Source organism: Notolepis coatsorum (assembly GCF_963971535.1).
Source record: "Notolepis coatsorum genome assembly, chromosome: 17".
Taxonomy (NCBI): domain Eukaryota; kingdom Metazoa; phylum Chordata; class Actinopteri; order Aulopiformes; family Paralepididae; genus Notolepis; species Notolepis coatsorum.
In genome coordinates, this window is record NC_140181.1 from 31,427,037 (window position 1) to 31,450,112 (window position 23,076).

The 23,076-nt window shown below is 43.4% G+C and overlaps 1 protein-coding gene across 1 annotated transcript in view; it reads right to left on the minus strand.

Moving 5' to 3' along the window:
- LOC311243991 (IQ motif and SEC7 domain-containing protein 2-like) overlaps positions 1 to 23,076 on the minus strand; it is a gene marked incomplete at both ends in the record, with an annotated part of 327,990 nt that overhangs the window by 34,814 nt on the left and 270,100 nt on the right. The window contains 7 exons of the mRNA XM_084333399.1: positions 1,577 to 1,743; positions 2,631 to 2,753; positions 3,648 to 3,806; positions 4,354 to 5,136; positions 6,699 to 7,297; positions 19,630 to 19,722; positions 21,105 to 21,278. Of these exons, the coding sequence (XP_084189525.1) occupies positions 1,577 to 1,743; positions 2,631 to 2,753; positions 3,648 to 3,806; positions 4,354 to 5,136; positions 6,699 to 7,297; positions 19,630 to 19,722; positions 21,105 to 21,278 (2,098 nt within the window). The remainder of the gene's footprint in view (positions 1 to 1,576; positions 1,744 to 2,630; positions 2,754 to 3,647; positions 3,807 to 4,353; positions 5,137 to 6,698; positions 7,298 to 19,629; positions 19,723 to 21,104; positions 21,279 to 23,076) is intronic.

Below are 23,076 nucleotides of genomic sequence, written 5' to 3' on the forward strand. Positions count from 1 at the left end.
CTTGTATATATTTACTGTATGTCACAAATGTAACAGTACTGCTTTGAGGTCTTTCTCTGGTCTGCATCCCCTTAACAATTGTGTGTATTGAGCTGTACTGTACCCATTCTGCAATCTGTTAATAAAGTTTTCAATCAATCAATCAATCAATCAATCCCGCAGTGCAATACTCCAATTCAGCCATTGGGTGGGACGGTCACGTGACCCAAATCAGCCAATGGAAGCGAGGGTCCTTAAAGTGTGGGTCCTTAAAGTGTTGCGGTCCTGATAGTGTTGGTGCTGTCGTCCTGCAGCTGGATACTATTGCCTCACAGCGCGGCCGTCAGCGCGCGGCCCAGAGAGCACCGCTGGCTCTGCGGCTCTGCAGCTGCATGCTTCTCCGGGAGTCCGGTTGGATAATCTGGCGCGCCATGTAAAAAGTCGCACGCCTGACATATCGGCACGTAACTCGAGAACCGAGGCATAGCTTTTGGCGATCCAGATGGCATTCGAACGGCAACGAATAGCGCTTTAATTCGGTAATTTATATGTTCGTGAAAAATGCAGCCCCGAGCCTTCAGATGCTCGCAAAGGGTCGTGAAACTGAAACTGAAACTGAAAAACAATGAAACCCCGGACATTTCGATGAATTAATAAACCCCCCCCCCGGACGCCCCGGACAGGGCGTGAAAAGAGGACATGTCCGGGCAAAAGAGGACGTTTGGTCACCATAACGTTGCTACCCACAGCACCCGGAGCTGCTAAGGTAAAGTTACTTGATTTCACTTTGAAAACGTTGAAATGACCAGTGACCACCTGTAATTGCACTGTTTACTATTTCATACAGTACTTGGTTTCAATAAATGAACCCAGTACATTTTACTGGGTTCAAACTGGGTTCAAACTGACACAAAATGTTGATTTATTCATTATGATCTGTTTGAAAATTAGAAATATAGGCCTCTCTCTTATACATCCTAATACAAGCCTGGTACCCGCTACAGTTGAAACAAATACAAGCCGGGGTTACTATTAGAGGAATTACGGCATATCATCAGAGACAAAGGAATCTAAACTATACTGTTATTGATTTGTTACTGATCCTCTCCTTCCTGATCCTCTCCTTCCTGATCCTCTCCTTCCTGATCATCTCCTTCCTGATCATCTCCTTCCTGATCATCTCCTTCCCTGAACCACTCCTTCCCGAATCTCTCCTTCCCTGAACCACTCCTTCCTGAATCTCTCCTTCCCTGAACCACTCCTTCCTGATCCGCTCCTATCCTGAACCTCTCCTTCCCTGAACCTCTCCTTCCTGATCCTCTCCTTCCTGAACCTCTCCTTACTGATCATCTCCTTCCTGAACCTCTCCTTCCTGATCATCTCCTTCCTGATCCTCTCCTTCCTGATCATCTCCTTCCTGATCATCTCCTTCCCTGAACCACTTCTTCCCTGAACCACTTCTTCCCTGAACCGGTTAAAATAACAGATGAAAAAATTTAAGGTCCACTGACCTCTGGTTAAAATAACAGATGAAGAGATGTAAGGTCCACTGACCTCTGGTTAAAATAACAGATGAAGAGATGTAAGGTCCACTGACCTCTGAGGTTTTTGATGAAGTCCTCCAGCTTCATCTTCCTCTCTGGCTTGACGTTGGGGCTGTACATGTCGGTGTTGAGGAGGATGATGGCAAATGCCAGGATGAAGATGGTGTCCGGGTTCTGGAACTGTCGGATCAGCACCGGATTACACACACAATACCTCTGGCTGGAGGAGAGAGAGAGAAGGAGAGAGAGAGAGAGAGAGAGAGAGAGAGAGAGAGACCATACACTGTAATATAGATATAATCTCACTGAGCTCTACCATTCTAAACCCATACACTGTAATACAGGTTTAATCTCACTGAGCTCTACCATTTAAGTCAAGAGTTTTATTTGTCATGGCATACAAGTATACAATGAAATGCGGGGGGTCTTGCCCGCAACGATTGTGCATAATACAATAATAATATATAATAATATAAGAAGAATCCAATAGAACGACATTGTGTAATAATACAAGTAATCAAAGTAGGGCATATCGGTATATGTACATGAGTTATTTACAGAGCATGGTAGGACATGCTAGGTCCTGTGGTAGTGCAATACACTGTTAGCTACGGATGAGGCACTGGGTCTTTATGTACACTGCTATACAATGCTATATTATACAATCTCAAGTTATACTATACTATTCTTAAAGTGACCTTTCCTTTTGTAAAGTGACCATAAGTGTGAGCGTGTGCAGCATGAGTGTGTGTGTGCTCATGTTAAAGTGGCTGCTAGTGTGTGAGCGTGTACAGTGTTGTGTGTGTGCTCATGTGTGCTTGTGTGTGGAGAGTTCAGTGTTCAAGGCTCTGATGGCCTGGGGGAAGAAGCTGAGCCGAAGTCTCTCTGTCCTAGTTGCTGGTGTTCGCAGGCGTTTGCCTGACCGCAGCAGCTTGAACAGGCTGTTGTTGGGGTGGTGAGGGTCTTTCATTATTCTGCAGGCTCTGGATTTGCACCTCTTGTTGTATAGGACCTGCATCCATACACTGTAAAACCTGACTTTTCTCCTCAGGGAAACTTCACTACATTGTGATCTTTCCAGGTTTCAGACTCACAACCATGTGATACCTGAAGGCTTCCACCAGCCTCTCCACCCGCTGGGCTTCTCCCTGGACCTTGATCTGAGCCTGGAACTTCCTCAGAGCGTCGTCCAGATCCATCCCAGAGAAGTCTACCTCGTCCAGGACACAGCTGGGGGGGAGGGGGAGGGGTTAAAGATGAGATGACAGAGAGCTACAAACAATGGACCTCATTCCTGAACACAGTTAAGAAAAAGTTACGAAGAAATGTCTTCTTAACTCCACTTACAAAGTTCCAAGTTCAATTCTGGCATTTACCATTCTGAATGGTTTACCATTCTGAATGGTTTCTTCCCTGGGATTCGTTCTTAGCTAAGAACAGGATTTAAGAACACGGAAAAGCTGTTGTATGTAGATAGGCCAGATTGGAGTGCACCTGTGTTCTTAACTTCTTAAACCCTAGCCATATTTTCAGAAAATGTGCCTAAAATAAATGGAAGATTGCTCCACTTCTACAAGGCCATTTGCATCTAGGGACATCTATGGACCTCAGGGAATGTATTCCCAGTGTCAGAAATAGTGTGTCTGTTACTATGCTTGAGTAAATTGTAATGAACCTAAGGAGAATATAAATGATTATTATAAAAAATGTTTTATCTTTGACGGTGAATAACACCATGCTAACATTGACCAGATGTGAACAATTCATTCAGCACCTTCTTGAGATCAAGCGTACAAAAAAATCTAAGCATATTAATAAAGGGCAGATGATTTACAGGGGGTTTTGTAGATACAGTACTCAATTTTGACATCCGGACACATGCCATTTGAAATATGAATATAGAATATAGAATATCAGGCCACCTTATTACGGCCAAGTCATACATCTATGGATCGGGCCAAATCTCCTCTCTCTAATGGCAGAGTTAAACCTGGATTTAGTACCACCAGGCGCCCGTTACAGGACGACCCACCATCATCACGGTAAGAGTTGATAATATGATAGTTTATAATACTTTAATAATCGCTATTTAAACAGCAACTGAAGGATGTATAATGTACTCACTCCAGTACGTCCTTGTTGAACTGCTGTCTGTTTCCCAGGAACTCTCCGATCATCTGTCTGCTGAGACCTTTCCTCTCCAGGATGAACCTGGCGACGCCCACCGGAGTGTCTGACACAAAACCTCTCTCTATCAGGTACTGAACCCCCTTCTCTGGCTTCCTACACACACACACACACACACACACACACACACACACACACACACACACACACACACACACACACACACACACACACACACACACACACACACACACACACACACACACACACACACACACACACACACACACACACACACACAAATGCACACATGCTCACACACACATGTGCACACACACACACACACACACACGCAAAAGTGCCAGTTTTGTTGTCAGTTATATGAGTCAATTATATGTCAGTTATATGTGTCAGTATGCAACAAAACACTTCATCAACTATGGCAACAAAACACTTCAGGAACATCAACTATAAATTACTTTTGGATACATTTGTTGGATACATCTGTGGATACATTTGTTGAGTACTATCTGTGTACTTCTTACTTGTTAAAAAGGTTGAGTCCTATCCGGTACTGTGTACCTCTTACTTATTAAACATGTTAAGTACTATTTTTGTACTTCTTACTTATTAAACAGGCTGAGTACTATCTGTGTACTTCTTACTTATTAAACAGATTGAGTACTATCTGTGTACTTCTTACTTATTAAACAGGTTAAGTCCTATCCGATACTGCCTCCTCTGCACCACGTCATTGTTGAAGGCGGGCGAGTCCCAGCTGTGTCTACTCTCCCTCTGATAGGTCTGCTTGCCCAGGCCGGCCACTCCAATTGGTTCCCGCAGGCTGTCGCGCGACGAGGAACCAGAGCTGCAGTTGTTGACCGTGTCGTCGTTGGAGTTGGTGGTGGTGGAGTTGACGCTCTCGTTGTCTCCGTCCGAACACAGGAGGTGATGGTGGTGGTGGTGGTGCGCGTGTGCCTCCATAGGGAGCGCCGAAGAGGAGGAGGAGGAGAGGGGAGAGGGTGTGAGGGGAGGAGGCATGGGGGAGAGAGGGGTTAGAGGAGGGAGAGGGGAGGGGAGAGGAGAGGAAGGGGGTTCTGGGTATGTGTGTGTGTGGTGGTGCGTAAAGTGCGTATGGTGTATGTGTTGGGGGAACGGGGCGTGGTGCGTGTGCATGTTGTGGGGATGGTTGTACTGGTGGTGGTGGTGGAGGATGGTGGGGAGGTGCGGTGGTAGGGGGCGGGCCGAGGGCATCGCCATGGTAACACTGCGGGTCTGGCCCTGCGCCGTGGAGCGTCCGCTGGGCTTGTGTTTGATGGTTCCCTGGGGTGACTCCACCTCGCTGCTCCCTCCATCCTCCTCCTCGCTCTCTCCTTCTCCTTCTCCTCCACTCCCCTCTCTCTCTCCTGCTCCTCCTCTCTCTCCTTCTCCTCCTCCCAAGGAGTCCTGCTCATATAACAGACGTCCAATGGAGCCTCTCTCTGACCTGGGATTTAGAGTTTAATGTTAGGGCTTATTTGAACATCATTGTACATCAGTAAAATACATGGAAGCTCTTTCACTGAACCTAGTAATGGAGGTGATTCAGGTTCAATTTAAATTCACTTAAGGATCATTACAGTGATGTATTGACTTTGAACATTAAAGGTTAAATGCTATACATGTGAGAAAGCACAACTTTAATAAGGCTGATATCATTGCAGCATTTTAAATGTGAAAGGATTGTCTGGGCTTAAAGGCCAGTGGTGTAACAACATCAACATATCATGAATGGGCTTTCATTTTCAGTTTAATCTGTAGTATAATGCTGCTTTTTGATTATTATAGACCTGGGGAGTGAGGTTCCACCTGTGATTTCCCCCATTGTAGCCACCCAGTGATGATCAAGTCTTGGTTGTGTAGGTTCATAATCTTTGACAGATGTATATATTATTTAATTTGTATACTGTTACAACTAGTGATGCACCGATGTGAAAATTGTGGCCGATACCGATAACCAATATTAATATTGCTGTTCTGGCCGATACCGATATTTACTGATGTATAGATGTATATCTCTGTATAGAAAACACTTTTTATGATAATCAAATAAAGAGCTATTTTCCAAAACGCATTTTTTTTAAACTTTTGTAACTTATATATATTTTTTTTTATCAGCCCCTATCGGCCCTATCTTGATATCGGACCGATACCGATGTGTAAAAAAAACTGCCATATCGGCCGATATTATATCGGCGGCAGATATATCGTGCATCACTACTTACAACCAATAAAGGTAAATGTTTTAACTTAATCTTTGAGAACATCTACACACACACACACACACACACACACACCGAAGTAAAAAAAAAAAGAAAAAAAAGGATTTTTTTATTTATTTTTTAAACTTCGATTTTTTTTTAATGTTCGAAGCTTGTGCCATCGAACGAAGCTTCGAAGCTTCGAAGTATTTAAGACAGCCCTAGTATCACTAATACTAAAAGTACTACTACTACTACTACTACTACTACTACTACTACTACTACTACTACTACTACTACTACTACTACTACTACTACTACTACTACTACTACTACTGCTACTACTGCTACTACTACCGCTACCTCTACCACTACTACTGCTATTACTGCTACTACTACTACTGCTACCTCTACTACTACTACTACTACTACTACTACTACTACTACTACTACTGCTGCTACTACTACTGCTACTACTACTACTACTACTACTACTACTACTACTACTACTACTACTACTACTACTACTACTACTACTACTACTACTACTACTACTACTGTACTACTATGATCACAACAAGTACTACTCTACTACTACTACTACAACTACTACTACAACTACCGGTACTACTACTACTCCTTGTATGTATCGGAGGAAGCATGTGATAGACTTCAGGGCTCCCTAGACCGGCAAGTAGGGGGCAAATGCGCGCAACAACCAGGAAGGGGAGGGGGGAATTGGCATAACGACTAAATTGGGATGAAAAAAAAAAAAAAAAAAAAACAAGAACAACTAGAAAACACTGACCTGTCACTCATGTCTACAGAGCTGTCACTGGGTGGTTCAATGGTCAGCACGGGGAGGTGCCCTCCTCCTCTCCCTCTGTACTCCCCTCGGCATTCCGTACAGGGAGTGCTGCTCCTCCTGCTAGCATTACTCCCTCCTCCCTCCGTGTCCCTGCTGTCCTCCCTGCCTACTGCGCCTCCTCTGTGACCTCCCGCCCAGTACTCTGTGTCCGAGCTGGAGGCTGGGTGGGAGATAGGGGAGGAGGGAGGTCTGGAGTTGGGGGAGGAGGGAGGTCTGGAGAGAGGCGATACTTGGTCCATGTAGAGGGTGATGTCGCTAAAGGAGGTGTTGTCCTCGTGGGTGGCTGCGCCTCCTCGCTCTGATCCTCCTCTCCCGCCCGCCCGCGCTCCTCTCCTTGTCCCGCGTTGAGAGGTGTTGCTGTTGCTCCATCCGCACTCTCCGTACTCTTCTTCCTCCTCATCCTCCTCACCTTCCTCCTCCTCCTCTTCATCACCCTCCTCCTCTTCCTCCTCCTCTCCATCTCCTCCTGCCTCCTGGGAGTCCTCACGGCCCGACTGGCAGGTCAGAGAGTCATCCATGGAGTCAGCCAGAGACTTCACCTGAGGAACCAGACACACACTAGAGCCGTCACTTGTTCTTCCAAAATCCTTTAATCTGCTCAAATGATAATGGAACTGTAATGATGGGTCAGTTATCTCTTCTATTAATTTCACAATCTGCTCTCCAGTGTCCCAGATGAATAATGTAGTCATGCTAAATTGTCTTCCATAATCTGCATTTACTGGTATGTTTATAGGTGAAGTATTTAACAAGACTTTCCTCAAAACTGTTTTGCACGCTCTCTGCAAAACGCCTGCATCTCCCTCTCTCTATCTCTCCGCCTAGCAGCTTGACTGCTGACATGGGAACCGTGTGAGTTCATCCAATCTAACCAAATTAGCCACAAAACTCTCTCTCTCTCTCTCTCTCTCTCTCTCTCTCTCTCTCTCTCTCTCTCTCTCTCTCAGTTGTGTGCCACCCCAAACTATCCAAACTGATGACGTTGTTTTGGGATTGCTCACGATTATGCAAAGGCATTGGGCCACCAGAGGGAGAGGCTAAAAGTTTCAACTAACTAGAACAAATTCAGTTTAACTTGATAGGAACTTGATTTTGGAAAAAGTGACACATGTTACAGTTCATTCATGTTTCACTTCCTCCTCACAACACATACTAACAACAAGTGGAGGATGTTTGCTTTGAGCACTTTGAGCTCAGATCCATCCATCCATCTATCCATCCATCCATCCTTCCATCCTTCCATCCACCCATCCACCCATTCACCCACCTTTCCATCCATCCAGTGGTCTTGAACTTGCCTGAAGTGCCTGAACCTCCATCTTTCTTAAATTCATAATGGTCCATGATTTTGTTTGGCTGAATGAAGGATAAGGTGATGAAGGTGAATTGAAGAGGGGTTTGACGGGGGCCTGTTGGTTTAATTAGTGAGGAGTGGAGAAGGATTAACGTAAGGTTATGTATATAACCAAGTTCTATGAATACTGGTGACGCTTAGCAGGGCATCCCGCCGCCGAGTCGGAGGTTCTAACCCAACATCTGCATACGAGGAATCCCAAGGTGACATCTCACCCCCCTCCAGTGTTACCTGGACGGGCGGCGGGCATGTCTCCACCGGGGCTTCGAACAAGAACCCGTCCGCTTCTACCATGTAGTCCTCTGTTTCCATCGGCCATGGAGAATCAGACGCATCCTCATCCGGCTCCAGCAACTCACCAAAACCAGGCCGTTTGCGTCTACAAGCCACCATCTTGCGACGGGAGCCAGCCGACGCAAAAAGTTTGCGTCTCAAATCCCCCGCAACCAGAGGAGCCGGCCGCCCAACAGCGGACGACTCCCCGGAGGCAGAGGAACCAGAGCCGGAACCAGGCCATCGCACAGGAGACGGCGCTGGTGCACCAGCTCCTTGGAGAGGCAAACTATCTATCGGACGCCTACCGGGCGTAGCTGCCGACCACGAGAGAGGCCTCAACCCCGCTCCAAGACGCACGACAGAGGAGGCAATAGAACCGCTGGTAAAGGGTGGCGTTGCTAGCGCGACCCTCCGAGGTAAACATTATGACTCGTATCAACTTTTTTCAACTAAACAACCTCGTCAAGTGGGGTATATACCAAGGCACTTCCTTGTGGTGAAAGTGAAGAAGGAGGCGAGTAGGTGACCACACACCTGCTTATGAAGGTAAGCGGATAGGGGTGTGGCCAGACGGATGTCGGTATGTAAAGGTACATTGTGGAGTTTTTATTCAGTGCTGTGCACGAAGTGAGGTTAGTGCAGAATGACGCTGAGCGGAAACCAGTATGAAATAGAACATCATCCTCATTAACACTAATTGTTGTGAAGGATCAGATTAAACCGAATATATATATTTATTTATGGATATATATTGAATAGTATTTGTATATCGTTTGATATCCCTTGTATATTCCTTGTACATATACACGGAATATCCCTTTAGTCTACTAGCCCATAATAGTTCATTCTCTTATTGGACAAGGACCTGGCGCCAGGAGACAAGCCCCTTGGAGCCAAGTTCAATGGTACCGACGAAACATGTCCCTACTAGCCCCGGCTCTGCGCAGGAATACGGCTACCGAAAAGAGAGTGGCACTATTTGTTCACCGTGCATATAAATATGGCGCAAGAAATGTAGAAGTCCTCTTATCCCTTAGTCCTTTACCCTTCTACCCAACTAAGTAACAGAACGTGAAGCCTCACCCCACGATACCGCGTGCGGTGTAGTATGGCCTGTTTGGCCTTAGAATAGCATTGAGACCTCGTGCGAATTAATAGCTGAATTGTCAGAGTTTGGCACCGTATTTCTATTAAGTAATAATAGTCTATTATGTATGGTGCATCGTGCGGTTAGAGTTCTAAAGTGAGCAGCATCCCCGTCGCTTCCTCGTGTTATCTAGAGTCTTAACCAGGTTGGGCAGACCACACGTGGTGCTTTCATCCGAGGAGTTCTAGGCGAGGACCGAGTGGACCTGTACATTGGATTACCTACCCGACGACTGCTGAGCCCTATGCGGCATGGAATATATATTTGCTTTGGTACTTTGATTTGTGGAGCGGATAATCGCCAACACCGGTGAGTGTTGGATTTACCCCGAGAGGAGTCAAGGTGAGACGGCGCTCAGACCAGACTGAGGTCGCCTCGCTTCTTCTTCATTGTGGACCTACAGCTACAGCTACAGCTACAGCTACAGCCTACAAGAGAGCCAAGGTGTATTCATCTGTGGATCAAGATTCTACTGCACTGTCTTCTGTACCTGAATTCTCTCTAGAAATCGTTGACCAGACGGGATACTGCCGACGGCTCTCCTACCCCCCCTACCGGCTTACAACCGGGAGGACCCCTACAGTATATCCAGCTATAATCATTAAGTGTGCCATCGTTATAATTCCCTAAGAGCCAGGTTGTATACTTGCTTCCTGCGTAACCAGAGATTGGACATTCAGTGTTGATTTGCCTACGAGTACTAATTTGCCTTACAAGTGCATTCAAATCATAAACGTAATAGTGAATGTTATATGTACCCTTTGCTATATATTAAATATTTGATTATTACCTTTGTGTGGACCCGATTTCATTGTGGGAAAGTGTTCATCATATTTAGATATCGTGTACTGTATGGCCAGTAGTTAAAGTACATAAAGCGGTAGTGGTTTAATGATACCATACTTATCAATACAGTCAGGGAATTGTACCCCTCAGTTACACTAATGATTAACCACCTCCCGCTAATTAACCAGATTTTAGTAGGATTGTGATGAGAAAGCAACAATCTACTTGTCCATCATCTAAACAATCATTTAATATCAACACATGACTCAGGAGCTCTGCGCTGCTCTCTCTCTTTCTTTGTGCTGTTCTCTCTTTATCTGTGCTATGTTCTCTCTTTCTCTGTGTTATGTTACCTCTTTCTCTGTGCTGTTCTCTCTTTTTCTGTGTTCTCTGTTTATCCGTGTTAAGTTACCTCTTTCTCTGTGCTGTTTTCTCTTTTTCTGTGCTGTTCACTCTTTCTCTGTGCTGTTCTCTCTTTCTCTGTGCTGTTCTCTCTTTCTCTGTGCTGTGTTCTCTCTTTCTCTGTGCTGTTCTCTCTTTCTCTGTGCTGTGTTCTCTCTTTCTCTGTGCTGTTCTCTCTTTCTCTGTGCTGTGTTCTCTTTTTCTCTGTGCTGTTCTCTCTTTATCTGTGCTGTTCTCTCTTTCTATGTGCTGTGTTCTCTCTTTCACTTTGTTGTTCTCTCTTTCTCTGTGCTGTGTTCTCTCTTTCTCTGTGCTGTGTTCTCTTTATCTGTGTTGTTCTCTCTTTCTCTGTGTTGTTCTCTCTTTCTCTGTGCTGTGTTCTCTTTCTCGTGCTGTTCTCTCTTTCTCTGTGCTGTGTTCTCTTTCTCTGTGCTGTTCTCTCTTTCTCTGTGCCGTGTTCTCTCTTTCTCTGTGCTGTGTTCTCTTTCTCTGTGCTGTGTTCTCTCTTTCTCTGTGCCGTGTTCTCTTTCTCTGTGCTGTTCTCTCTTTCTCTGTGCTGTTCTCTCTTTCTCTGTGCTGTGTTCTCTCTTTCTCTGTGCTGTGTTCTCTCTTTCTCTGTGCTGTTCTCTCTTTCTCTGTGCTGTTTTCTCTTTATCTGTGTTATGTTAACTCTTTCTCTGTGCTGTTATCTCTTTTTCTGTGCTGTTCTCTGTGCTATGTTCTCTTTTTCTGTGTTAAGTTCCCTCTTTATCTGTGCTGTTCTCTTTCTCTGTGCTATGTTCTCTCTGTGTTATGTTCTCTCTTTCCCTGTTATGTTTTCTCTTTCTCTGTTATGTTTTCTCTTTCTCTGTGCTGTTTTAAATTGATTTGTGCTGTTCTCTCTTTCGCTGTGCTATGTTCTCTCTGTGCTATGTTCTCTGTGTTATGTTCTCTGTGTTATGTTCTCTCTTTCTCTGTGCTGTTCTCTCTTTCTCTGTGCTGTTCTCTCTTTCTCTCTGCTATGTTAAAGGTCAACCTCCACGTTGTATTTTTGTTCAATAAACAATGTGGACTAGGCCAACAGTGACTTTCATGAAGAATTGTAAAAAAAAGTATTGAAATTGACCCAGTTTTAGCGTTTTTATCAAAACATTTTGTCTGCCCAACACAATCAACATGCACTTGCATATTTTAATCAATGGTTTATAACGTGCACGTGTAATGTCGTCACAACAGGTATTGGTCACCAGGGGTATCACCAGGGGGCGCTGAGAGTCACACAGCTAGTGGCAGGCAGAGAGCCTTGCTACCATAGATATATGCTTGCTACTACTAGCCGAATGGAAATGTATCTGTTTCACCTCACTATTGCTCCGTGATTATAGCCATCCATCCATCTCTAAAGCTAACCACGTTACCATATTTGTAATAATGTAAATCATTGTGTCGTTGTACACATTGTGTTTATAACGTTAGTAGATAACATAGCTTAGCTTGGTAGCTATTGTGCTAACAACATATCCCGACATCCGGCTCGCTGGCCGGCATGAACGGCCGACCCAAAATGGTTCTCTCCTCTCTGTACACCCCGACCCGACCCCACGGGTGCCCTGCCGGGGGGCCCATGGACGCGACGGCGGCGGCAGCCGCAGGGCGCCCGAGCCCGCAAAGGCTAGTGTTACACGATAGCTATGAGCTAACTAGCGCTGCGGGCTCCGGCGCCCTGCGGCCGCCGCTGTTGTCGAGTCCACAAGCTTCACTCGGTGCATCAGTCACGAAAGGGGCTATGATGAGCTTGGCAAGCCAGAGTAAAACACAGTTTTCATTCAATCAATCACAACATTAACCAGACTCTCGTTGTGTCTATTATGCTAACGCTAACGTTACCTCATTGTGTCTATTCTACACAGATAGCCTCTCGTGTCTATCTGCTAACGTTAGCATTAGGCTAACTAACGTTACGTCCCTAACCCCCAACAACAAGCGTAACTAATCAGCGATCTTTTTGTCAGACTAAACTCTCCGCTCGGTGGCAAATTGTGTTGATGTCGGTTTTGTTTCATCAATAAATGAGGCAGAATACACAGTGACTGTATCCTTTTTTATTGCACTCGTTTCTTGCTGCAAACACAAAAGATATCCTACGCGAGACATTAAAGATGGCGGCGCGGACATTCTGTTTTCGTTCAGACTCCCCAAACAGTGACGTCACGCGTCTCTCTTCTGACCAATCAGTGGTCTGCAGTTTTTCACGTGACATTTCTGGAGCTCTCATGCTGATCACCAGCAGCCCCGCCTCCCCACACGGAGACAAACTGAGTACTTTATTTTAGTGGAAAAGCAACATTAGATTCGGCTCATTAATATGCAAGCCACACCTGTTGTGACGTCGGCGTTTTGATAAGCTTTTTTGATTCGCGCGTGCATGTTATTCGTGCGTGGACCTTTTTAACTCTTTCAGAGTGGCATTTCCGGTGTCAAATGGAAATAAATAAATAATGAAATTATATACCAATGATGTAAACTACCCATAATTGATCAGTAGGGTTTAACCTAGAGGTTGGCCTTTAACTCTCTCTCTGTGCTACAGTATGTTCTCTCTTTCTCTGTTATGTTTTCTCTTTCTCTGTGCTGTTCTCTCTTTCTCTGTGCTGTGTTCTCGCTTTCTCTGTGCTGTTCTCGCTTTCTCTGTGCTGTGTTCTCTCTTTCTCTGTGCTGTGTTCTCTCTTTCTCTGTGCTGTGTTTTCTCTTTCTCTGTGCTGTGTTCTCTCTTTCTCTGTGCTGTGTTCTCTCTTTATCTGTGCTGTGTTCTCTCTTTCTCTGTGCTGTTCTCGCTTTCTCTGTGCTGTTCTCGCTTTCTATGTGCTGTGTTCTCTCTTTCTCTGTGCTGTGTTCTCTCTTTCTCTGTGCTGTGTTTTCTCTTTCTCTGTGCTGTGTTCTCTCTTTCTCTGTGCTGTGTTCTCTCTTTATCTGTGCTGTGTTCTCTCTTTCTCTGTGCTGTTCTCGCTTTCTCTGTGCTGTTCTCGCTTTCTATGTGCTGTGTTCTCGCTTTCTCTGTGCTGCTCTCTCTCTTTCTCTGTGCTGTTCTCTCTTTATCTGTGCTGTGTTCTCTCTTTATCTGTGCTATGTTCTCTCTTTCTCTGTGCTGTGTTCTCTCTTTATCTGTGCTGTGTTCTCGCTTTCTCTGTGCTGTGTTCTCTCTTTCTCTGTGCTGTGTTCTCTCTTTATCTGTGCTGTGTTCTCTCTTTCTCTGTGCTGTGTTCTCTCTTTCTCTGTGCTGTGTTCTCTCTTTATCTGTGCTATGTTCTCTCTTTCTCTGTGCTGTGTTCTCTCTTTATCTGTGCTGTGTTCTCTCTTTCTCTGTGCTGTGTTCTCTCTTTATCTGTGCTGTGTTCTCTCTTTATCTGTGCTGTGTTCTCTCTTTCTCTGTGCTGTGTTCTCTCTTTCTCTGTGCTGTGTTCTCTCTTTCTCTGTGCTGTGTTCTCTCTTTATCTGTGCTGTGTTCTCTCTTTCTCTGTGCTGTTCTCGCTTTCTCTGTGCTGTGTTCTCTCTTTCTCTGTGCTGTGTTCTCTCTTTCTCTGTGCTGTGTTCTCTCTTTCTCTGTGCTATGTTCTCTCTTTCTCTGTGCTGTTCTCGCTTTCTATGTGCTGTGTTCTCTCTTTCTCTGTGCTGTTCTCGCTTTCTCTGTGCTGTGTTCTCTCTTTCTCTGTGCTGTGTTCTCTCTTTCTCTGTGCTGTGTTCTCTCTTTCTCTGTGCTGTGTTCTCTCTTTATCTGTGCTGTGTTCTCTCTTTCTCTGTGCTATGTTCTCTCTTTCTCTGTGCTATGTTCTCTCTTTCTCTGTGCTATGTTCTCTCTTTCTCTGTGCTATTCTCTCATTCTCTGTATTTTCACTATAGAACTATAAGAGAGAATGAGAGGTCGTTTTGAAATAAGGCTGTATTGAGTCAACCCCGCTGGTCCAAAATTAATTAATTTAATACTAATAACAATAAATAGATTTTAGGGCTGCTTGCTATTAGTCGACCAAGTATTTTCTTTTGTTAAAGGTGCTATAGATAGCATTTAGCCACTAGATGTCTCACTAGAGCACCACCATGTTATTTACCCAATCAGGTGCATCCCACAAACACACTCACACTCACTCACTCACACTCACACTCACACACACACACACACACACACACACACACACACACACACACACACACACATACGCACACACACACACACACACACACACACACACACACACACACACACACACACACACACACACACACACACACATATGCACACACACACATACATAATACACACACACACACAACACACACACACACACATGCATATGCACACACATTATGCACACACACATAAAATCCCTTTTTTTTATGTATCCGAAAAACTAACATGGAACAAACTAAATTTGAGAATAAAACAGAATTTAAGAAAAGATAAAAACAGATTTTATGAGGCCCATTGGATTGGCCACCATTACTAACTTAAATGGAGCAGCTGTATTATGAATAATATGAAAAAGGTAAATATTGGATCGGGACTCAGTATTGGCAGGTACTCAATATTAAATAACTTGGATCGGAATCAAGGCAAAAAGGGTCTATCCCTAATACTCTTATAATTGTCCCTTAACACTTTGAAAGCCACTCAAGGATTTCCTCTGGTTTACCCCCCGACCGTTGAATGCCACGTCACGAGAATATATATATATATATATTTTTGCGATCTGAAATCGTATTGCATCAAGCGAGCCTACCGTTGGAGATCCAGGCACCGCCGGCGCTCAGATGTGAAAAAAGCGCCCCCTATCGTCTCCCAGATGGTAAATCACCCTTTTGGATTGGACTCAATGAAAGTGAATGGGAGAAAGGATTTCTGACTCCACATTTTACTTCTCACTGATGTAACCGGGGTCTACCAGAGTTCATTCTGGAGCCTTGGTGCCGCGGCGAATATGTGTTTTACTGTATACACGATGGATCAATCAAATGAGGGATTTTTTCGAACGGCGATCGGAAATTGGAATAAACCATTTGGATACCATCTGACCTCAGGTAAGGAATCTATGTTATCAGTCTTAGGATAATCAGACTTGTTTTCACGGATATATAAGCGTTCCCCTATATGTGATATAGCTGTTTTGACTGTAAAAGCCATCAGGAAATAAGAGCAGCGATTATCAGCGCGCGGCACGAGCGTGCGTGCGCACACATACTATCGATCATCTAGCGTTTATTTGAAAACGATTCATAAATAGGCCGACAAATGACAACGTTCTGGAATATTCCAGTAAAAGACGATTATCATAGAATGGGTTGTTTTTTCCGCGAAAACTAGTGATTTTCAAAATGCTATCAAACGGAAATGAAGCGATAAAAAAACAATCTGCCTTGACAATGTTGACTGGAAAATGAGTCTTTGATAAGCAACGGGCAGATTAGACACATAGCCATAATTTAAAACATAGATTAGGCGATATTAAGTTAACATTGGAGTGGATGGTGGCATTCAAGGGGGTAAAAAGGAAAACACGGCTGGCAATCAAAGTGTTAACATATTGAATAAATCTTATAATAATCCTTCCCCCTTTCCTTTTTAGTCTCCTTTAAAAATAAGAACTGAAGTTGAAAAAAGTTCAATAATTTAATTGCAGAGCGTCTGTGCAGCAATGTTCATACACTGTGTCTATGGAAACAATGATGAACGCAGCCATAAAGGTTTCCTTATGCAGAAAAGACGGTATTTACTTTTCTGATGCAACACTGCATAACTCATTAATGTTCAGACAATTTTGATGATTTATAGTATGCATTAGGGATGTCCCGATCCGATCACGTGATCGGGATCGGGGCCGTTCATGTGATTTTCAGAGGATCGGGATCAGGAAAAAAATATATAAAAAATCAATATATGAGCTACCTTGCAGCTAGCGTTAGCGTTACCTAACCAGTGTTGGGCAAGTTACTTTAAAAAAGTAACTAGTTACAGTTACTTCTTCCAAAAAGTAACTAAATTACTTACTCAGTTACAAATTATAAAAGTAACTAGTTACTTCAGAAAGTAACTATTGCGTTACTTTCAAGATTTTTTTTTACATAAACAACATACACAAATCTAAACTATTTTAACACTTTGGGTGCCGGGACCCGTCTTTAGACGTCTTTGCTGGCCATGCTAAAGTTGCCGGGGGACGCTGTACGTCGTCTTTATATCAATATTTCAAAAATCTGCGATCGGATTCATAATGTCCCTCCGCTGGCCTGAGATCCACCAACAGGACCCACTGAGCTCTCTGGCGGTTCAGGAGCGCCATCTGGTGGCCGATCGCGCAACCGCTTAACAGGAAGCGCAGTAGAGGTTGTGCTAGATGTCCGTATTGCTTCCGGCCACTCGGGATAGGTTCCGGCACTCTAGCTCGTCACACTACATAGCGATCGATTGCCAATAACTCGATAAACAACATGATTTGGACGTATATACCATTATACAAGCTGGAGATGGACCGGGTAATAATATATCCCATAATGATACAATTTCTACTCGACGATGATCGCCCAACGGCGCGCGGAGACTGGGGTGAGTTTCAGCATGTAACGTTACCGTCTTCGATAATAACTGATATTATCAACATTTGACCCACATTAGATGATTGGTATAACGCTGCCCACGGAATTATAAACGCCCCCTCGCCCATCCGGTCAACATCAGATGACGTGTAGTAACTTCTAGAAGTACGTCTAGTTGGAATTTTTTATATCGCGCTGATTGCCATCAAACTGTATTTCATCATCAATATAATGCATTTGGGGCTATATATCACGTTCTGGAGAAAGCTGCAGAAAGAGATGAAAACATACTTATACATTAGACCATACTTTACTATGAATATGTGAATGAAAAAGTTTAACGTTGCTACACAATGAACAATACATATAGGACTTTGAATGGGCCCTAATAATGGCAATGTAGCAATAGAAGTTATAGCCCTGCAAAGAAGGGGACTTTCTCCATAGACAAATAGCGCTGGCAATCTATGGTATATCATTAATTTAACCTTAGGCAACCAAAGTGTTAATGTTGCTGTGGGACAAAGTGAGACTAGCCTCCAATCAAATGTAGATTATGTAGATATTATAATTACTATGTTTATATAGTGGATCATACAAATACAAACAGAATAGATGTTTTGGAACTTTTGATATGTATTGCCCCTCAACAGGCCACAACTGGGCAACATTAAATTATGCTTGTTAAGCAAAAATAAATAACAAATATATACTGATTGATTGAACATTTTAATTAACAGATTGCAGAATGGGTACAATACAGTACGGCTCAATACACACAATTGTTAAGGGGATGCAGACCAGAGAAAGAGTTTCGTCTTGTTTACATCAGGGTCCCCCATTTTCAATTCATGACATTTATGACGAAAGTCTTTTTCTGGTCTGCATCCCCTTAACAATTGTATGTATTGAGCTGTACTGTACTGTACCCATTCTGCAATCTGTTAATAAACTTTTCAATCAATCAATCAATGACATACACAACATACAGATATAAGAATCTAATCGAATCATCTAAACTAATCTAATCATGACATTTAAGACATGCATGACATACAGAGATATATTATATCTCTGAGCCTGAAGCCTGTGCTATTAAACCAGGAAGTGCAGCACTGTTGATAAGGCTGTCAGCACTGCAGTAGAGCCACTCAGTGCCCTGCGCTGCAAAGAGTGAACACAAAACGCTCATGGACCCGTGGTCTCATGTTGACTGAGTCGCTCGGTTTGTGTTGTTCGTTGGATTCGTTTTGGATTATTTGGGCTCAAAACGTACACTACACGGACCGCGGTCTCATGCTGACTGATCAGTGATCGTTTGTCTTGTCGCGCTGTGTGTCAGACTCTGGATGCTTTAGACACCCGCCCACCTCCACCTCTGATTGGCTTACCATGACATTTTATTCAACCTCAGCCAATCGTCAGCATGTATGCTTGGCTCGCGCACTGCCCACTAAACAAGGAAGAACATATTATTGCCTCTTGGCGCAGAGATCTGTCTGATGAAAGAAACAGGTTCATTCATAGTAACGCGCCGCATTTTTTTGCAGTAACGCTAACGGCGTTATTAAGATTGGAAGAGTAATCCATTAGATTACTCGTTACTGAATAAACGAATGCCGTTAGTAACGCCATTACTTATAGCGCCGTTATTCCCATCACTGTACCTAACCATTAGCTAGCGCTGGCGTTAAAGTCAATGTTAGCTTGCTTGGTATCCAACGCTAGCTAGGCAGACAGTGAAGTGATTGCTACTGTAATGTAGCTAACATGCCTAGCTAGCGTTAGCTAAAAGAGCCCTTGCAGTGAATCTTTCATGACTCTCTGCAAGCTAACTAAGCTTGTGTCGTTTGCTAACAAGCTAACTGGCGTGAGGCAGCTAGGCTAGGTAACATTAGCTAGCTATTAATAAACCAGCTAACGTTAGCTAGCAATCTTTCTTTATCACAATATAATTTTATGTTCTTTACCTGTAACGTTATTTCACACTCCCGTTTTCAGTCTCTGAACTACGATTTAAAATTATTCTAATCTAGTTGACGTGGTCATGATTTAAGAATGGTTGTTGTTGTTTTTGTTGTTGTTGCTAATGTGAAAGATTGGATCGGGAAAGATCGGTATCGACAGATACTCAAAATCACATGATCGGGATCGGATCGGGAGCAAAAAACGTGATCGGGACATCCCTAGTATGCATACATGCAATTCAAAGTCATTATCGCATTTCCTTTGAAATTAATTTGGTCGTGGAGGTCAGTAAATGGTTATAATTATGAGGCATTTGGGGCAGGGCTGTTTCAGGCATGTGTGATGTACAGGTCAGATAGATATGACGTCCATACCTGTTTAGAAAAAGAGTCATCCATGTCCACCGTCTCCTCTGCCCGCGGCGGGTCTTGGCCTTGTCCGTGAGGCTGGCGCTCGTCAAAGGAGTACTGGAACACACCAGACCAACCAACACTGGGTCAGAACCAATCAGCAATTCACAGGAAGATCAATAGTGAGCTACAGTCAGATAATCTCTTCTTCGAGTCTCCCCTACTCTGTCTCCATCTCAAACTTCTTACTCTTTCAATGAAGAACTGACTACCCTTCACTGAAAGCTGCAATAACAATTTTCTGATGGTATTTTTCACTCATTTCAAAACCTCTTAATGCTATCAGAAGGCTTCATTGGGTCATGGTGTCCCACCCAAAACGACCCTGCACCACCAATACATAGTATGTTGTTTTTCCATCATTTCCTTCCTGTTGACAAAACCCAGCATGTGCTTTAGCTCAACCTATTTTATAAACCGAAGCATTTGAGACTTATTTTATTCATTGAATCTCAATCAATATTGTGCTACAGAACAGTATTCTATTTTTTGTGGGTGAAATGTTTACCTAGCTTGTTTAACAACTAGGAAATGCCCAAGAGAGAGTCTTTCCCCTCCCGTCAACAGGTCTGCGTGTAAAGGCTGAACCCAAAGGATTTGGCACAGTGTTTGCCAGACCCTTGGTGCTGCTGGAGGGAGCTTATAGCATCAGTAACAATGTGTGTTTGAAATAAGGTTAAATTATTATTTGTTCCAGTGAATGGTCTTAGTTACAAGGATATTGTGCCAATAAGGTCGTTTTATATTTGATCTGTAACAAGTAGGGATGCTCGATATTGGCTTTTTTACCGATACCGATATACCGATATTGTCAAACTCTTAATTTCCGATACCGATATCAACCGATACCAACCGATACCGATATATGCAGGGTTTCCCCCCCCCCCCCCCAAAAAATGGAATAATTTCAGGTAATTAACATTATTACATATCTCTTGTTGTGGAATTAACACAACATTATGCATACTTTTGACAATAAATAGAAATCTGAATGTGTTCTTACTTGCTTGCCTGGGTAAATAAAGGTTCTAGAAATGTAAAAAAAAAATTAAAAAAAAAAGAAAAAAATTGAAAACCGATACCGATATTTTCCGATATCACATTTTAATGCCGATATCGGCCGATAATATCGGTAGGCCGATAATATCGGACATCCCTAGTAACAAGGCTTTTGTTTTGGGAGAAAGGAGTTTGTTTACAGTGGTGACTGGGTGCCCTCTAGTGGTCAGAAAATAGTTATTGCAGCTTTAAAGAAAAGAAACTCTGTAATTATCTCTAATTATGCTCATCTTCTTTATAATGTGTGTGTGTGTGTGTTTGTGTGTGTGTGTGTGTGTGTGTGTGTGTGTGTGTGTGTGTGTGTGTGTGTGTGTGTGTGTGTGTGTGTGTGTGTGTGTGTGTGTGTGTGTGTGTGTGTGTGTGTGTGTGTGTGTACGTACCTGCATCCTCATGTTTGACAGGATGATGCGTCGCGTCAATCTGCTCTCGGAGGCGGAGCTTCGTAGACGTTCAAAGTTCTTGTTCATGCGGTATTGCCGGAAGGCCGTCTGAATCGTCCTCGCCGCACGCCGAGACAGAAGGTAACCGCCATACTTCCTCTCCAGCATCTCCACCTATCAGGGACAAGGAATACAAACAGTTGACCAATCAGAGAAGAGGTAAACAGAAAGTACAGATGGGAAAATCTGAATGGAGGAGGTGACATAATCTCCGCTACGGCAACAACTATTATCCAGGTGCCTTTCGGCAAGGCAGTGAACCCCCACCTACTCCAGTGGAGCTGCTCAGTGGTCAACAGTGTCAGACTGTGGCAGTGGCGAATCCTCCTGGAAGCCAAGGGAAGCCAGGCTTCCCCATTAAAATATGAATATGAAATATAAAATATGAAAAAAAAAAAAAAAAATTATATAGTTTACAATCATAATCAAAAATCATTATTTTTCATCTCTGTGTTATACATTTTTATTTTTTTATTTTCTCACTCTCTACACTGTCAGACTCACTGAGGCAGGCTGGCAGTCACTGTGCTCAGTCAGTCACTGTCTGCAGCTCAAGCAGGAGGGGAGGAGGGGGGTGTCTTTCCCTAGCTTCCACCATGTGATGCATCCAAAACCAATTATTAGCCAATAGGATTCGAGCAGTCGAGCTGACTAAAGCCCTTTCCACATGATAACATTGGTCCCTCTGGCAGAAAAAGTACTCTAGAATCCACATACTGGGATTACTGGCATCTAACATGAGTCACGTGACAACGTCTGAACCATAGATCTGAACGTCATCCCCTCGCGGGATTGATTGATTGATTGAAAAATTTATTAACAGAGCAGGCACCGTAAGGCACGTTAGAATCCTCTATTCTATTATCAAACATTTAGCACTTTATTAGCTACTTATTTTTCGCCGGCGGGACATTTACTGAGGACCAGCACAATGTGGATATAATGATTTAACAAATCTATCTATCCAGGAGGAGCAAGGAGGATTATTGGCCAGGTAAGAAGCTTGGATGCTAAATTACTAACGTTATGGCTAGCTTCGATGCTAACTAACATGATTGATTGATTGATTGAAAACTTTATTAATAGTGTAAACAAGACGAAAGTCTTTCTCTGGTCTGCATCCCCTTAACAATTGTGTGTATTGAGCTGTACTGTATTGTACCCATTCTGCAATCTGTTAAATAAATAAAAATAAAGTTTGACTGGCCGCCGAGCCATACTGTAGTGTACATGGTGACTGCTTGACTTAAATATAATTTTTTTTTAAATAAAAATGAATAAAAAGATTTAATAAAGTAAAAAAAAAAATATATATTGGCATCCCATGTTATTTTACCCACGTGACGCCACTGGACTGTGGTTGTGCTGGGCAGATCCTAGTGGTCAACAGAGAACTCATAGAGGATGTAGTACTAGTATAGTATAGTATAGTATAGTATAGTATAGTATAGTATAGTATAGTATAGTATAGTATAGTATAGTATAGTATAGTATAGTATACAGTAGTATTAATAGTACATTCTTATCCTGCAGGTCTATAGAGAGCTCATAGCTGTCAGAGAGGTGTAGTATTAGTACTGTATAGTATACAGTAGTATTAATAGTAGTCAGTTATGTACCATATTTTTTTGGCGAACGTGAACTGAACGTAGTGTATTTCCGCTAGATGAACGTAATTGTGAACGCATTCATTCTCAGCGCTATCACAGTATAACTTCGTTCAAAAGTGTGCCAAATTTGGGACGGGCGCACGGGCACACACACACACACACACACACACACACACACACACACACACACACACACACACACACACACACACACAGAAAGGTTTCAGTGTGTGCATGTTGCGCGCAGAGAGAGAGACTCGTTACGCGCGATGCAAGCCGCCCCTTCAAGGCAATGGTAGGGG